Below are 18575 nucleotides of genomic sequence, written 5' to 3'. Positions count from 1 at the left end.
CATATTTCTCATAATAGCTAAAAGGCTACAAAGACAAATTTCATTATTTGAAATTATGATTTTCAATGAATGTCTTGTCTGCTTCATATGAAAGTAAATGTGTTTGATGCCAAAACGTGTTGTTACATCCAAATAACTAATAGATACATTTACCCACGTTCTTTTGTTCAACAATCAAAATAGGTCACTGGTATAAATGTTACAGTGTCGGTCTCACTCCTCCATAAGCATTATCGATTGTATATGTAAACATAAAGTGGATGCCACAAGTGCGAGCTTCCGCAAAGTTGAGCCCCGAGGTAGAATTATTAATTACCTTTATAGCAAAAGAGACAATAAGTCCAAAGTGTTTTCACGAGGGTGGGGCCTATCCATCCATTCATCCATTTTCTACCGCTTGTCCCAGTCCAAGGAAAATCAGATGATGAAGAGGGAAACGCTTGAGTAATTCCGTCCATCGATGAGGGAAATTTCTGTCAAGGATGTTCAGCTAAATACAATTATAATGTAAAAATATCTGAGGCTAGTTCCTCTTCAAGATTTGAACCTTTGTACCATTATTTAGCTATTGAAAAAAGCTTGAACTTGAGGTTACATTTGGAGACTTTAGTCCAGTGGTTCTTAACCTTGTTGGAGGTACCGAACCCCACCGGTTTTATATGCGCATTCACCGAACCCTTCTTTAGTGAAAAATAAAACCTTTTTTTTTTCAAATTAAAGGCAAAGTTATATGTTTTTTTTACTGGTACACAAAATGAACTGTGCATGAACATCACCTTGTTCAAAGAACAAAACCAACACAGTGCATGAACTCACAACAAATTACACACCTGCAACTCAGTCTGACTTCTGCTGTTGCCTTTGAGAGACCAGTTCAGATATGCGTGGCTTCACCTTGGCAAGTGCCACTCTCATGTCATTTTAAATGATAAATGATCAAATAAAATAATGTATTTATTTTCACAGCAAAGTCTGTTCCTTTTCTTCGTTTTCCACCCAGACACACACTACTAGTACACAGCTCATGAAAAACAATATTTTTTGTTATTGTCATTGTAAGTGGGCCAAAACACTTATATTACAAAATAATCTCATGGGAATGATAGCTGTCATTTGATTATAATAATAAAATATTTAATGTGTTATTTAGTCAGGTTTGGGACAGGTGTGCTCACAAGTGCTCCACTGAATGCTCAAGGAGTTTTTGCGTTTGCTCACGCTTATGGAAAATTAGAGGGAACATTGTTTGAGGGTATCCATAATACGCCGATAGAGAGAAGTTTTTATTTACACAATGAGTTGGGTGTGTCATGACCATACTTTGGGGTTTGGTCGTAGCAGGGGGTTGGGGGGGTGTATATTGTAGCATCCCGGAAGAGTTAGTGCTGCAAGGGATTCTGGGTATTTGTTCTGTTGTGTTTATGTTGTGTTACGGTGCGGATATTCTCCCGAAATGTGTTTGTCATTCTTGTTTGGTGTAGGTTCACAGTGTGGCGTATATTTGTAACAGTGTTAAAGTTGTTTATACGGTCACCCTCAGTGTGACCTGTATGGTTGTTGACCAAGTATGCGTTGCATTCACTTGTGTGTGTGCAAAAGCCGCATATATTATACGACTGGGTCGGCACGCCGTTTGTATGGAGGAAAAGCGGACTCTATAGACACTGCCTTTAAGGCACGTCCCCAATATTTTTGTACGGGTGGAAATCGGGAGAAATTCGGGAGAATGGTCACCCCAGGAGATTTTCGGGAGGGGCACTGAGATTCGGGAGTCTCCCGGGAAAATCAGGAGGGTTGGCAAGTATGGTCTTGACCTCCGTGGTGGAGGCTCCGCCGAACCCCTGAAGCCGACGCCGAACCTCTAGGGTTCGATCGAACCCAGGTTAAGAACCACTGCAATAGTTAGTAGTATTTAAACAAACACCTTACGTGTTCCACCTGGTCTGGTATACCACTATGCCATCTTAATGTGCATTATATTTATGCATGAGAACATTTTGTTGTAAACTGTGAGGTGTGTGTGTTAAAATCATGGTTGTTTTTACAAATGACAGATGTGAACAAAATCATGTATTGTCTGTGAGGTGTGGTTGCATTGTATAATTATGTGTCATTGAAAGGGCATTGTATGACTTTTCTTAATTTGATTACATGCTATAGTATGATTTTAATGATATAATTTTATTGCATGATTTTTGTATCTCTTTAATTTAGGTAGCCATGGAGTGCAGATGGAAATTAGCTATAATTTGGTGCAAAACATATCTGTCTTTGGGCTTAATTTCTCTGTGCATTGTCCCTTCAAATAAAGACTAAACTAAACTATCATTTTTACTATAAATTGCTTTGGTTCTTAACAAGGCGTCTCAGGAATTAAAATACCGGAGTGTGACTCAGCAACCTGCAGTATCGCATCCTTCCATATAGGGTCGCTGTTGGTGCACTTTGAAGGTCTGCATATTAACGTTGTTGGCACATTTAAATTATTTTTAATATACATTGACTTTTTAAAATCTGAAATATTAGAAATGGTGTAAATGGTGTCTTATTGAAATATTTTAGCACAACATGTGTTGTGTGTTTTTACCGGCTTCGGTTGTTTTTCATGGTCATACGTCTTCTACGCCAGCACGGTTGCAGCTCAATGGCTGCTGGAAGAGATACCCGCCCCTCATGGCTGAAGAAGAGGAGGCAGTCATACTACAGACAGAAAATATGGGAACGGGAAAAGTTCCCTAGTTGGTGTGCGATCCCCCTGACACAAGCAAACCACAGAGCCGTCCCAAGTTCCCACACGATACACAGTAAGTAGGGTACAGGAAGTGTGCCACGCCATATTCTTAGTAAACACAAACACTGCAACCCAGTCTTTGCCTATAGGGATTAATGGCTCGTGATAGTGCCAAGGAGAAGCCAGAGCTTGAAAAACCTTTTCCCAGGTTGAAGTCTCCTGTTTGGTGTGTCTCAATTGGTGCACTTCTGTATTTACACTTCACCTTTTAAGTGCAAAAGCTTGTTCACACTGAGAAAAGTACAGCAAAATGCAGTGCACTGTCATTACCCTGATGTTGCACTCAAAATGTGGAACGTGGTGATAGACACTTACCACCAGGTTGTATACACCTGACTTCATGTCCGGCTTCATGTCACGGCCACTCTTGGTAGAGTGGCCGTGCCAGCAACTTGAGGGTTCCAGGTTTGATCCCCGCTTCCGCCAACCTAGTCACTGCCGTTGTGTCCTTGGGCAAGACACTTTACCCACCTGCTCCCAGTGCCACCCACACTGGTTTAAATGTAACTTAGATATTGGGTTTCACTATGTAAAGCGCTTTGAGTCACTAGAGAAAAGCGCTATATAAATATAATTCACTTCACTTCACTTCATTAGATATGCGAGACTCAATGCGGTGGTCAAACAAGCTTCTGTTGTCATAGCGTTCTGGGCACATTTTAGCCTTTCTCAAAGAAAAATACTACATGCCTGCATTGTTTTAGGCTGTTGGGAACATTCAAATCGCGAAAAGGATAAAAGTTTATTGAGAGTTCCTCAAGAGGTAATCAAGAAGGGGCAAAAGAGTGCAAGATTTTACAACACGACTAGAAAAGTGGTGATCTTTTTAATAGCACTTCAGTCCAAGGGAGCAAAGTCGAAGAACACACACGTTTGCAGTGATCCCTTTGTTTGTTTGATATACTTTTAAAGTTTAGTATTTCCCATTGTAAATCCATTAATTTTATGTTACCAAGCGAGAAACATATAATGAATGAACTCGTACAGCGGGCTAAGTTTTCATCTGTTTTGTCGTGTAGAATGACATCTGGCGCCCCAGATAGTTCGACATGTCAGGGAACTCCACCGACAGATAATCCTTGTGATCACTCGACAAATCTTTTTTAGATAACTTATAGGAATCAATTCTATTGCATAGTTAGATTTTTTTTTGGCTTGTATCTGCTTTTAGTGTTAATATCTAGGCCTCTTGGGTACTCGGATAGTTTGCACGCTGTTTGCTGCACATTGGCCATATTGGTTTGGTCGAATCCAAATTCGTTCACTTCTGTTCAAAAGTCATGTGACTATAGTCACCATCTTGGCTATGTAATGAAATGTAAGAGACTACCGAACAACAGGCACACAAAATTATATTTATTATTTGGTACTGTTGTATGGTTATAATTTGAAGAAAGTTAACGTTTCGAAATGTCCTCCCTAAAAATTGAACAGACACACCCAGTACGAGGATAGGCTTGAGGAGCTGGTCCAGGAGGTGGAGGTGCCAAATGATGATGAGGAGACCACAGGAGGAGAGGTGGAAACACAGCACCGATTGAGAACACTCACTATGCATTTTATGGTAAACAAAATCGACCAAATATAAACTTTTCCAGCATTTTTTTAATATCGTGAAACTCCTTGCCCATTTCAACACTTTAGAAGTGAAGTGAATTACATTTATATAGCGCTTTTTCTCAAGTGACTCAAAGCGCTTTACATTGTGAAACCCAATATCTAAGTTACATTTAAACCAGTGTGGGTGGCACTGGGAGCAGGTGGGTAAAGTGTCTTGCCCAAGGACACAACGGCAGTGACTAGGATGGCGGAAGCGGGGATCGAACCTGCAACCCTCAAGTTGCTGGCACGGCCGCTCTACCAACCGAGCTATACCGTCCTTTAACCTTGTTTTGAAGATGAACTAATTTCCACTATTAAATATAAATATAATAAATAAATAAATGGGTTATACTTGTATAGCGCTTTTCTACCTTCAAGGTACTCAAAGCGCTTTGACAGTATTTCCACATTTCCCCATTCACACACTGATGGCAGGAGCTGCCATGCAAGGCGCTAACCAGCAACCATCAGGAGCAAGGGTGAAGTGTCTTGCCCAAGGACACAACGGACGTGACTAGGAAGGTAGAAGGTGGGAATTGAACCCCAGTAACCAGCAACCCTCCGATTGCTGGCACAGCCACTCTACCAACTTCGCCACGCCGTAAATACAAATTATCAAACATCCAAATCAGCTTTATTGGCCAGGTATGTTTAACACACAAGGAAATGTAAACAATAGATACTAATGGTTAACTAAAAATATACAAGTGTTTAAATAACCAATATGATAACTAATAGGATTACAGTGCAGTGGTGAATAGAGCAAAGAGAACTTTGTGGCACAAAATACTTTGCAGGCTCTGGCTAACTTCCAGGTCAAATAATGTCTATAGAAATATTAATAAAAATAGTAAAAATAAACTTGGACATGTCTGCACCTTTCTTTGTGATGAGGCTAACCAGGGGCGTCACTAGCTTTTAAGGACAGGGGGGGCTTACCCCCCAGGAGATGCACAGGATGAGAGCGAACGTAGCGCACGAGCACAAAACTTCACAAACGGCTAACAAAGACTTAGAAATTATTCATTGTTATTATTATTATTTCAGTCGGTTTAGTTTCAATCTGTGTTCAGTACAACAACAAACATGGGTTTGCACAGTGATATTTTGTTTACAGCATCAACAAGAAACAATTACTTGCATGATCCTTCAAGCTACACTGAAACACAATGAAAGTCATGGCATTAGCTTCTATGTTATTCATTCACAACATAGAGGCTAATGCCACAACTTTCGCTCACAATACAATAATTGTTTGTTCCCAAATATTTTGAAGTTGCACAGATTACATTTTGGGCACATATGTGACTAAAATGGTTGTAAATTCAAGCCCTGGAAATATTACTTAATTACTTGAATTAAAGTAATATCTGGATCGGGATAATTTGGCTTGTATATAATATATTTATATATATATATATATATTATGGCAAGCCGTTAAAGGCCTACTGAAACCCACTACTACCGACCACGCAGTCTGATAGTTTATATATCAATGATGAAATCTTAACATTGCAACACATGCCAATACGGCCGGGTTAACTTATAAAGTGCAATTTTAAATTTCCCGGGGAACTTCCGGTTGAAAACGTCTAGATATGATGACGTTTGCGCGTGACGTCAATCGTTGAAACGGGAAGTATGCGGACACATTGAATCCTATACAAAAAACTCTGTTTTCATCTCAAAATTTCACAGTATTCTGGACATCTGTGTTGGTGAATCTTTTGCAATTTGTTTAATGAACAATGGAGACTGCAAAGAAGAAAGTTGTAGGTGGGATCGGTGTATTAGCGGCGAACTACAGCAACACAACCAGGAAGACAGAGATGGATAGCAGACGCGCTAGCCGCCGAACTCACCTTAACTTCCTCCGTCTCGCCGACCGCATCTGTGATCGGGTGAAGTCCTTCGTCGCACCGTCGATCGCTGGAACGCAGGTGAGCACGGGTGTTGATGAGCAGATGAGGGCTGGCTGGCGTAGGTGGATAGCTAATGTTTTTAGCATAGCTCTGTGAGGTCCGGTTGCTAAGTTAGCTTCAATGGCGTCGTTAGCAACAGCATTGTTAAACTTCGCCAGGCTGGAAAGCATTAACCGTGTAGTTACATGTCCATGGTTTAATAGTATTGTTGATCTTCTGTCTATCCTTCCAGTCAGGGATTTATTCATTTTGTTTCTATCTGCATTTGAGCCCGATGCTATCACGTTAGCTCAGTAGCTAAAGAGCTTCGCCGATGTATTGTCGTGGAGATAAAAGTCACTGTGAATGTCCATTTCGCGTTCTCGACTCTCATTTTCAAGAGGATATAGTATCCGAGGTGGTTTAAAATACAAATCCGTGATCCACAATAGAAAAAGGAGAGAGTGTGGAATCCAATGAGCCAGCTTGTACCTAAGTTACGGTCAGAGCGAAAAAAGATATGTCTTGCACTGCATTCTAGTCCTTCACTCTAACGTGCCTCATCCACGAATCTTTCATCCAAGACGGCGTGGCGAAGTTGGTAGAGTGGCCGTGCCAGCAATCGGAGGGTTGCTGGTTACTGGGGTTCAATCCCCACCTTCTACCATCCTAGTCACGTCCGTTGTGTCCTTGGGCAAGACACTTCACCCTTGCTCCTGATGGCTGCTGGTTAGCGCCTTGCATGGCAGCTCCCGCCATCAGTGTGTGAATGTGTGTGTGAATGGGTGAATGTAGAAATACTGTCAAAGCGCTTTGAGTACCTTGAAGGTAGAAAAGCGCTATACAAGTATAACCCATTTATAATTTATTTATTTATTTATCCTCGCTCAAATTAATGGGGTAATCGTCGCTTTCTCGGTCCGAATCGCTCTAGCTGCATTGAAAACAATAGGAAAATGTGAGGAGCCTTTCAACTGTTGATGTCACGCTACTTCCGGTACAGGCAAGGCTTTTTTTATCAGCGACCAAAAGTTGCAACTTTATCGTCCATGTTCTCTACTAAATCCTTTCAGCAAAAATATGGCAATACCGCGAAATGATCAAGTATGACACATAGAATGGATCTGCTATCCCCGTTTAAATAAAAAAAAATTCATTTCAGTAGGCCTTTAAGGAAATTAAATACATACTGTATGGAAGTCTGAATAGAAATGAGAAACATTTATATATACTGTAAATAAAAAAGACTTAGTCTGCTGATCTGAAAATGAGCCAAAGCTGTCAAAGAGCTGAGGGACCATCTTCAAAGTGCAATGCTGAAACAAATAATGCAAACAATAAAATGTAACTTCCAGGGCTTGAGATTAATGTAGTCCCGTCGTCCCGGGGACGGCAAAAAAAAGGCACGGGACGAAATTAAATGCTCCCCGGGACGATGGCTTTTAACCATTTTTTTTCTTTTTCTTTTTATGTATTTTTTCATTTTACATTTTATATTAAATGTCTTGGTTTTTCCACCCTCTGAAAATCCTATGAAATGTTTAACAAGCCATCCTATAATAATACAACAGCTATTAATGTAACAATACAATAAAACAAATATATTTAATGATGTTGTTTTCATTATTTTAACAATAGGCTAATGTATATTACTTTATATAGATTCTACAAGAAACACAAAACTTAAAAACTAAATTATTTACAATTGCAGACACAAGGTTCTTCTTCTGCAGTGCTGTGTGCTAATGTGCTTTGTACACCTGCAGGACTGCAAGCAAGGTCGCAGAGAAAATGCGGACTGGATTTTGAGTGATGTAGGCATTTTCTATATGAACAAGTGGAATGGATTGGATACCGACGCACTAAAGGGGCTCTCTACCTTACACTATGAAGTGAGGGGAAACTGAGTGAATAATGACAGGTTATATGATTATTTATTTAAACTCATATTCGGGCCACTTTATAATGAATATGTCGGCATGTTTTTGTAAAAAAAAAAAAAAAAATTTTATTTTTTTTTTTAACACGAAATTATTTTGGGGGGCTTCAGAACATTTTAGGGGGACTTTAGCCACCCTAAAATAGGCCTAAAATAGGCCTAACAACGCCAATGAGGCTAACATACATGAGTTTTCCAACTGCAATAAAGGGCGAAATTGTGTTTTCTTTGAGGTTTGGTTCATATGCTGTTACACAACTGATACAGTGTATTAGAGGTCCCCAAACTACGGCCAGTGTCCACAATCTGGCCCGCGGGACATCCCTAAGTAAATATATATATATGTGTGTGTGTGTGTGTGTGTGTGTGCATATATATGTCCTGTCCAGCTGCTTAGGCAAATCATTGTTGATGTATATACCCATATATGCTGTACAGATTTACTTTTCAAAAGAGAAGTGTGGGATACTTCTCTTGTTGCCTCATTTGTGTTTTACTTTGTTAAATGTTGAAATATAATAGTGTTTGGTGAAACCAGATTGAAGCAGGAAGCAATACAAAGAAGAAGACAAAAAGAAGACAGCAGGGAAATGTGGACTCCACAAGAGTAAGGATTAAAAGAGAACATTTACTCACTTTCTGTATTTTCAGATAATTAAGAATATCAATACAAATTTACAAAGTCTTCCTATATAATGATGCACTTTGCACATATTTTGTAATGAGTGGGCTCCAGCCACCCCCGCCACCCGGAGATGGACAAGCAGTAAAAAATGGCTGGAAAGTTGGCAACGCTGCAGGAAGTAGCTGGGAAAGATGAGTGAACAGTGACTAATGCCCTGCAGGTGTCGCTATGTCTCCAGTGTGATGTTTCCCAGTCTTAGTGTGAAGGAACGAGGCCACCCTTGCTCCACCAGCTTGGTCCTCAGCTGCAGACAGACAAAAGTGGTGTTCAAACTGCGTCTACCTGATGTTTGGACGCAACCTATTCCAAGATGGTGGTTACCTGTGGTAAGAAGACCTCTCGAAGGAATTCCATGGACAGTGAGCCTTGGGAGATGAGCCCGGCTTTAAGGACAGCCAAAACTACAGACAAAAGTCACACCAAGCTTCCATTGGTTTAAGTTAAGTGACGTCCTACTGTAGGTGTAAAGAAACAGGAAGTTTGTCATCTGCGGACAACCACTTACCGCGTTCAACCACCACAAACACACAACGCAGCTCTGACTGGAGGTTACTGAGGAAGACAACATTAACAAGTAAGCATTTGGGCAGGAAATCAACTACACCTGACTCTTTCAATACCAGGAATACGAACTTCTCTGACTCGCCAGTGGATTGAATGACGAAGCAGACAGGATGACTTCTGCCTAAGTCGCTGTCAGACGGCCTCCAGGACAGCTCGAATCTTCCCTCCGTTATCGTCTTGTTCATACTGGACGGGCCACAGAACAGCAGCTCGGAGACACTGATAGACCAAGAGATGTTTCCATTATATCAGTTGATTGATTGCTACTGTGAATTCAGTGTCCACTCTGCATTATGGGCATGGGCAGTTACCCACCTAATGGGGGAGTTTTCCTAAGATTTTATATTAAATACAGATTAGCGATTCAATTGCAATGAAAGGTAGACATAACCTTTACAAAGTGTTGGTGATTTGATGTCAGTCCTATGTTGTTTTTCAAATGTAAAACTACCATCAGTACACTTTAATGTACTTTGTAAGTACAGTGTACTGTGTACTTTAGGGCTGTCTTCAAATAGTGAAAGATTCGACTATCAACCTTGCAGTAAACCTCCCTCGCCCCTCCGAGGGAGGGAGGCCAGTAAATACCTGTTGGGGCCCCACATACAGCAGGTGTGTTGAGAGGATACATTAATTGTGTTCATCATTATGTCTTCTTTAAATATTACTAATATATTATAATGTGCAGACAAATAGTTTTCTTCCTAAAAAAGGTAGTGATCCTTCCGCGTTTCAAATATGTAAATTGTTATGACTTTTACTTCCTTTATTTAGCCAAGTTTGATGTTCTATTAGTGCTGCGTCAGAGTCGAGAGGACCTCACACAAACTGTCGTTTAGCCTTTTTTCAGGTGGAAAATTGGTAAATCAGATCTGATCATTCCTTTCATAAGTACCTTAAATTAACATTGGAATATTTACGTTTAAGTGCTAAAACACATCCATGTGACATTACTGACCCCAGCGAAGAGAGTACACACTAATTCATATCACCATCTGTTTATTGCTCTTTGATTGTTGACATTGGGCAAAATCTCTCTAATTTCTTTCTGGAACTCATTGAAGGTGGGCACTTTCCCTTCCCTCTCCCTTATCTCTCCTGCTTGCTTGTTTGTTTTGCCTTGTCTCAACTTCCTTGGAGCCTCTGTTTGCACTGCTCTAAACAATGGAATTGTTCAACTGCCCTCTCAACGAAATTGACAAAATCTTCTTGATGACATGCTTGGTTTCAGAGAACCTGCTTGCTGTGACGGAAGGGTTGTTGCTGGATTCTGGATGCACTGTTGAGGACATTGACGATATCTATCTATTCTGAACCATGATAACAGGACATCTGCTGATTGGAGTAAGCGTTGCTTTGGTCTATCAACAAATTGGTACAGGCAATCGTTAAAAGTACACCAAAGCTGCCACAAATGATTGGAGGATGGGCAGAGCTGCGGGCACTGAGAATGTTGTGATTTTGGACTAAAATCGCAAACTGGACAACATCTTGTAGACACCGTTTGCTCTGCAGGGCATGATGAATTTGAGGACCAGAAATAGACAATTGCAGTGAAAAGTTTAAATTTGTTTTCGGTTGCTCAAACACACTCCAATCTGGATTGTTTTCCCTGGCTGGAGCAATCTAACAAGGTCGTTGCTTCAAGATACTCCCATGAAGATGTTACAAACTCCTTCTCTGTTTCTTAAGGACACACGCCTGTTGTTTGATGACTTTTGTTGGACTGACTGGCTGTGTTATCGCCATAACACTCTGTGAGAGTACCAAGGATGCTGAACAAAGCCACTCTGCAGGTTTACAGGCTAAATACATCCACAAAAAATACACGGCACTCACACACGTACCCCAGTGCCACATCTTTGTCGCTTCACCCCAGGTGGTATGACGGAAAACAGCCCCGTCTGCTTCAAATGAGGCGGAGATTCCATGGCACTTTTTGTTTGGTAGTTCATCCCCTTTCACTGCGAAGCTAAGTTTTTCCCATTTGACCAACGGCGCTCGACAAGTTCTACAAGTGGCCAGGAAAAAGACTCCAAGCAATTCTGTAAAACTATGTTGCCATATCTGCTAGCCATTACTGTTTACTAGGGATGTGAATCTTACAACAACTCATGAACCGATTCTTGGTTCTTGGTTGATTCAGAATCGATTCAACACAATTCTTGCAATATATGATTTGGTCTCCTACCGGTCGGACGTGCCCTAAACACCTCCCTAGGGAGGCGTTCGGGTGGCATCCTGACCAGATGCCCGAACCACCTCATCTGGCTCCTCTCGATGTGGAGGAGCCGACCGGTAGGAGGCCACGGGGAAGACCCAGGACACGTTGGGAAGACTATGTCTCCCGGCTGGCCTGGGAACGCCTCGGGATCCCCCGGGAGGAGCTGGACGAAGTGGCTGGGGAGAGGAAAGTCTGGGTTTCCCTGCTTAGGCTGCTGCCCCCGCTACCCGACCTCGGATAAGCGGAAGAAGATGGATGGATGGATGGATATGAATTGGTATGAAAATTATAATTAAACCTTTTCAAAACAAGTTATACGTTACAAGAGCTCCTCCTGGCTGCTGACGTATGACATATACTTGCAGTGAGTAAGCATGGAGATAGCCTAAAAATGTTTTTTGAAGATATATTTTCGAAAATTATGAATCAATTCAGAATTGGGATAACTCAGATCACGATTCGGATGCAAATATATTTTATATATTTCTTTACTGGTCTATTAATTTCCAAGAAAATCTTACCTTAATGACTGTGCAAAGATTGGTAAACGCACAGTGCTGTTGACTGTGGCGTAGAAAAAATGTCCGTTTGCTGCAGTAGTATTCAGGACGACGGGCGAGAAAGCATCGCAGGACGCCACTGGAGGAACCACTGTACATCCACATGGAGAATCATTCTTAAAGTCTTTGTACTGAGGAGAAAAACAATCAAAAAGCAGTCTTTCTCACCCATCAGGACAAACTGGATGGGAATTTGACTGATGCGATTCCCGAGAACGTCAACCTCCCTGCCGTTAGTCACGGTAATATTTTGGAGAGGAAAGTCCTCCATCAGCAGCTGGATGGCATAAGCGCCTTCAACGCTGTTGTTGCTGGGACTGAAGGTCAAGCGACAAGACTGCATAGAGACAAGGAAGGACGAAACAGTGTGTGGACTGCCATGGAGGATTGTTTTAGAGTGAGTCACTCACTGATGAAAGTCCGAGAACAGACGTGATGTCTTCAAATCTGCACCTCACTGCGTCTCCGTCAGGGTCAAAGGTCAACAGCGTCCAATTCATCGAGCAGTTGGAGGGGACTCTTAGGGACACATGCAGACATTCTTTCTTATTGGAGCTGGTGTTTATTGCACAGCACTCTGGAGAGGTCTTACCTGAGTATCGGTAGCATGGTGGTCACGGGGGAAGAGTTGGCCCGGCTGACGGATGACCTATTCCTCACATCAACGTGGGTTACAGCCAGCACGTCTGTAACTCCATTGGTGACATTGATCCACTGGCCGCCGGTCAGCCTTTAATTACAGACTTGATTGGTCACTGCTCATTAGGTTGGGGATCACAGGTGGTATCAGTACTCACCGTAGCTCAAAGAGTTTGGAGGAGGAGGTATTCACCAGCACCACCACCTCTCTCAGACACCACTCACCACCACTGTCCTCGTCCACTCTGTCCACTGACACTACTGTCAGCAAGCAGTTGGCAAAAGGACATTCTAGAACACTGATGTTGTCACACTCATTAAAGGCCAACTTGTAGCGGAGGACCACCTGTGGAGCATTACAAAATGGAAGATTAATTTGGAAGCCGCTGAGCTGGTTATAGGAATGACCTACTCCCCACCCGACTTCCTTCTAAGGACTCTTTTGGCCATAGAAGAAGGGTTTTACACCGGGTCTTACATTCCGATTCTCCCAGAATCCTCCACATTTTTAAATGTCGATTTTCTATATCTTCATACACTGTGTGCAGCCACTCCTCCATATCAGCAATCCTCCATTTTGGCAAATAAACTACAGTTCTTAAGTTTTATTATCATTGGAGGACAAGGCTAAACATGTTACACACAGAGGAAAAGCAGGCAGAAACAGACATGCTAACAGTTGATCTAGTCACTAAGGTAGCTTGAAACAACGCAAGAAATGAGTGCTTAGTAAACTTTAGGAAGTGTAGATGGAAGCACGTTACAGCAGAAAGTAAGCAGTTACTGACAGGAAAATAACAAGTCCTGTAGTTTAATAAGAGTCTGAAGAAAGGATACTATAAAAACAACTGCTGCACTGTCGCTTTTTTTAGCAAACCACTGCCAGGCATACGGTAAGAAGAAGATTAATTGATCCATACATCGACAGTGTTGATACCAAGGGTAGTATCATCACATTTGTATGTCACCAAATATATATTTTTTCATTTGTGTTAATGTTTACAAATGAAGGGAGTAATTCCCTGTACACAGGAGGCCTTTGGGGCCAAAAAATGATTTAAATGCAAAACAGTTGTTTAGGCTTTTGTTTAGTTACTATTGACTGTGTTTTGATCAAACAATTGCAGCCCTGCCAAGCCTCACGCTTTGAGCGTAACAGTCACGCAATTTAACCCTTTCTCACGCTACATGCCACACTTGACATTTCTCACGCTTATATTCCCCATTCACTACTCTATATATATTTTTTCATAATAATAAACTTGGGTCCTCGTTGCATGACTGAGTTCGAGTAACTATGATTGGTTGATCAAGATAACCAAGCCATCAATCCTCTGTGCTTATACATTTAACCAACCACGGAAAACACCACACAATTTAAACCAATCAGAAACAACGTAAGGCGGGTCTTGGCGTCTCTCTTTTACACACCTCAGCGCAGTGTTGGCAACTTAGCGACTTGCTCGCTAAATCTAGTAACTTTCTTTCTCCAAAGTGACAACTTTTTTTCTCCAAAACAACCAGCAAGAAATCTAGCAAATTTAAGGGATGTTTTGGACACACAAAAAGCATGTAAAACTGCAGTTAATGTCCTCAACAAACAGCCGCTGCTGCTGTGAGCCCTTCTCACAGGCGGTGCCCTAACTGTGTGTCGGCTCTTGGACAGTTTGGACTGAAAATAAATGTTGTTGTACTTTTAAGTGCAATGACAATAATGTTATTTTCCATTCTTGTCAGAGCAGAGAGGAGACACTCACCAACTCTGTGCAAAGCTTCCGCTGTTTCTGCCTTGGTTTCCAGAGTGCGATATAAATGTAAATGTTTCATCATTGTCACGCTTCAAATGAAAACAAACCTATCGTTCAAGGTAATAAGCCAGTCATAGATTTGGTTCATTCGTGAATATTACAACCCTTCAGTCTTTTGATCACATTTGATACTCAAATTTTTTTCATGAAGTACCACCTCAGAAAACACTTGACTCAGACAGGTTGTTTTTGTGTTACTGTATATATTTGTTTTTCTGAAAAATCCCACTTAATATACTTTGGGTAACAACAGTCAATATATATATATATATATTTTTTTAGGGGGGTAACAGTCAATATTTATTTATTTATTTATTTTATTTTTTTTCTTATAAAATAAAAGTGACCTTTTGTTCAACCAAATATTGTGTTTTTTTCCATATACAACAACCTATCTGGATTCGATAAGAGAATCGATAAGGAATCGATTCGATAAGAGGATTCGATAAGAGGATTCGATAATGGGCTCGAACTCGATCATTTCTTATCAAACATCATCCCTACTGTCAACAGCACTCACCATAAATACAAAATAAAATATACAGGTAATACAACTTAGTGATCGGTATTGGACTATTTTGCTCATGGATGATCAGAATCAATGGGAACATATCTCTAACACAGTGGTTCTCCAACTTTTTTCACCACCACAGAAATCACTTGGCCCTCCAAGTACCACCATAATGAACAACATTAAAACACCGTAGCTTAGTAGGCCTAAGGATTCATTGAAAACAAGGCAGAGGTTTTATTTAACAAGAATATTTGATATTTTTGGCCACTGTAACATTCGAAACAATGCACAAACATCAACATTGATACTTCATATACAGCACATACTTACTTTGGCGTGCTACAAGATGGAGAATCACTGCTCTAACACATGAACAACAGAACATGTGTAAATGTTTTTTTAATGAGATTTTTTTTTAAAAAGTGAAATTTTGTGACAACTTGTACTCGTGTTGAAAGAAACTTCATAGCATATACAGTATATTCAAGTTCAAAGGATTGATATTTATATACTGGTAGAAAATAGCCTCAAGAGAATAGTTTATTTTTGACCATGCTTCCTAAAAGAATCGAGAATCATTGGGAACTGGAATCGAATAAAGGAACCAGAATCAGATCTGGAATTGTGTAAATTCCTACGATCGCCAAACCTAATATAGGTGAGATTGGCTGACGTAAAGAATACACCGAAAGTGGATAAGAATCACATTAGTTGCAATACAAGTATAAACCACAGCTTCTCTTATCTTTTGTAGACTGCATGTACCGTGTCATCTGAGGTCTCATTTGGGTAGAAAGTCATCACCGTGCCCAAAAAGTTGAATGCCCGACCACCGCAGGCTGGCAGCAACAAGACCAGCAGGTAGACCCACATGACGAATAGAAATCGTAAATCTGATAACTACAATTGCAGATCTGAGGACAACAAGCAATGCATGTGTGCCTTCGCTGTGACACATTACTTCCTGGCATTGAACAGAAAAAGGTCTAGGGTGTGGCCTGGCATAACCACTTTGTGATTCCTGCCTTAATTAGCATATGCGTTTGTGCGCATGCATACCTGATAAGACAACAGATTGATTTTCTTTTTCTTTTCAATAGCATTAACATATCTTGAAATATGGGATCCAATTGTTTAGATTTGTTTTTACCTAAAATATGCTTCCTTTTGCCGAGTAATGGCTACAGTGTGGTTGACAAACTTATGTAGTAGTGTAATCCACTGTGATCCTTGTTATTGTTTTTTATCTTAATGACTGAGATGGTGATAGAAATGATAAGTGATAATAATAATAATAAACGTTTTGTTTCTGACTTTCTGTTATTGTATTAAATTGTGTTTGTTGCTGGAGCCTCTTGTTATCAATATTGTTGTCGCTGTTATGAATTTAAAACACATTTTTTTGTAGTGTTTTATTTTATTAGTACTGTATTTGTATGTCTTCTCGATTGCTTTGTAAATGTATATTTTATGTATTAGGGCAGGGGTGGGCAATTAATTTTTACCGGGGGCCGCATGAGCTACCCGACCACTGCTGGAGGGCCACATCGACAATATTTCAATTAAATTTTGCTCAATATTATTTTTGATATATACCGTAAGATAAATAATAATAATAATAATAATAATAATTAATAATAAAAGTAATACTTCAACATAGTGTGTGTAACAGCATTCCATGACTAATACAAATAAATTAACATTAATAATAAATGACAGTAAAATAAGCACACGTATGACTGAGGAGTCATAGTGTAACTTTGTGTGGTGTTTGAGTTGTCCGACTTTTTGTGTGGCCATAAACGCACCAGTGGTTTAGTGCTATGCGTGTTGGTGACAGATGACAAGTTGGTTTTGGCCTGGTTTGTACGGCAGAAAATGACTAGTTTTTCGAGATTATTATTATTATTATTATTATTATTATAGAGGTTTATTTGAAATAGGGACAGATACAAAAACATAGACATCTGAAACAGTTATCCGATGCATGCATCACAGTGTTTGTAGCCAAAGCTAATTTACAACACTTGTCCCCAACAACAACAACAACAACAACAACACAGATCCAACATCATTAAAATAGGAAAATAAAAAATAGAATGAGTTGATAATAATGATAATAGTAATAACACAGACAAAGTGCAAACTAGATAAAAGCCAATAATAATAATAATAACACAAAGTGCAGACTAGATAAAAACCAATTAGTAAAAATGAGTAAAAACTAAACATGGGAACACGATTGTTGCTCAACTAGCCATAATTTTGTTTGTTTTTTGAAAGTGACAAGTGCAGGTATACTTTTCAAAGTGTCCGGTAAAGAGTTCCATAGTTGTGGTCCTTTTATTGAAAAGGCAGTCTGTGCAAAAGATGTTCTACGGAATGGAACACAACAGTTGCCTTTTGACACTGCTCGGGTGGTAGATCTGGTACCACTTTGCAGTCTTGTAATTGCCTTGCAGAGCAATTGGGGAGCAGAGTTATGCAAGCATTTAAAAACCAGTTTGACTGTGTGTAACAAAATAAAATTGGTAAAACTTAAAATATTGTATTTGGTTAAAATTTGGCAATGATGATATCGTATACTCTTCTTGTCTAGAACTTTCAAGGTGCGGTTATAAAGACACTCAATGGTCTTGATTGATGACTGGTGTGCCTGGGACCATGTGGTTAAGCCATAAGATATGTGTGACAGAATCATTGCATTCATAAAAGTAAAAGCACAGCTAAGAGTTAAGCAGTGTCTTATAATCTTAAAACAGCGTAGGTTTGCCTTCAGGGTTTTACACATCTTCTTAATGTGACTTTTAAAATTCAGCTGATAGTCTATGATTGTTCCCAAATATTTGACTTCAGGTACTTGTTCAATGACCTCCTCATTAATTTTTATATTCAGGTTTGTTTGAGGTAGCTTTTTTATGGAGAAGCAGACAGAGTTAGTCTTTTTAGTGTTTAGGGTTAAACAGGATGACTCCAGCCAAGATGCTATTTTGTCTAATTGAGCATTTAACTTCTCAGCAACTAGAGTGCAGGTCTTACCTGATGTATATACCTCTGTGTCATCCGCATACATCTGTAAATCTATATCTGTGCATACATCTGGTAGGTCATTGATGTATAGACTGAATAGTATAGGTCCCAAGACACTACCCTGAGGTATCCCTGTTTCTATTTTGCGGAAGGAAGATCTCACATTATTAATAGTGACACATTGTTCACGGCCCTTTAGATACGACTCAAACCAGGACAATGACTGTATGGATAAATTGAATTTAGTTAGTTTTGAAATTAAAATGTCATGAGATAGAATTGTTTTACTCATGTTTTTGGTGTGGTTATGTCCGAATA

General features: G+C 40.0%; 1 protein-coding gene and 1 long non-coding RNA gene across 2 annotated transcripts; one reads left to right on the top strand and one right to left on the bottom strand.

Moving 5' to 3' along the window:
• The first annotated feature begins 2501 nt into the window (after positions 1-2501).
• LOC133662790 (uncharacterized) lies at positions 2502-16484 on the top strand. Its single transcript, XR_009828160.1, has 3 exons — positions 2502-2804; positions 4226-4355; positions 15982-16484. It is a non-coding gene; the product is annotated as an uncharacterized LOC133662790 (long non-coding RNA).
• Positions 8870-16188, bottom strand: LOC133662789 (uncharacterized). The gene is made up of 10 exons (XM_062066948.1): positions 15993-16188; positions 13064-13251; positions 12859-12996; positions 12677-12785; positions 12435-12603; positions 12228-12357; positions 9552-9701; positions 9424-9470; positions 9240-9319; positions 8870-9162 (listed from the first exon to the last, which is right to left on the bottom strand). Exons 1-10 carry the CDS (start codon positions 16098-16100, stop codon positions 9085-9087), a joined length of 1197 nt encoding a protein of 398 aa, XP_061922932.1. The 5' UTR covers positions 16101-16188; the 3' UTR covers positions 8870-9084.
• Positions 16485-18575: the final 2091 nt, after the last annotated feature.

Source organism: Entelurus aequoreus, linkage group LG12, assembly GCF_033978785.1.
Source record: "Entelurus aequoreus isolate RoL-2023_Sb linkage group LG12, RoL_Eaeq_v1.1, whole genome shotgun sequence".
Taxonomy (NCBI): Eukaryota; Metazoa; Chordata; class Actinopteri; order Syngnathiformes; family Syngnathidae; genus Entelurus; species Entelurus aequoreus.
Note: the sequence above shows the minus strand (reverse complement) of the source record. Positions and strands in the feature narration are given on the sequence as shown.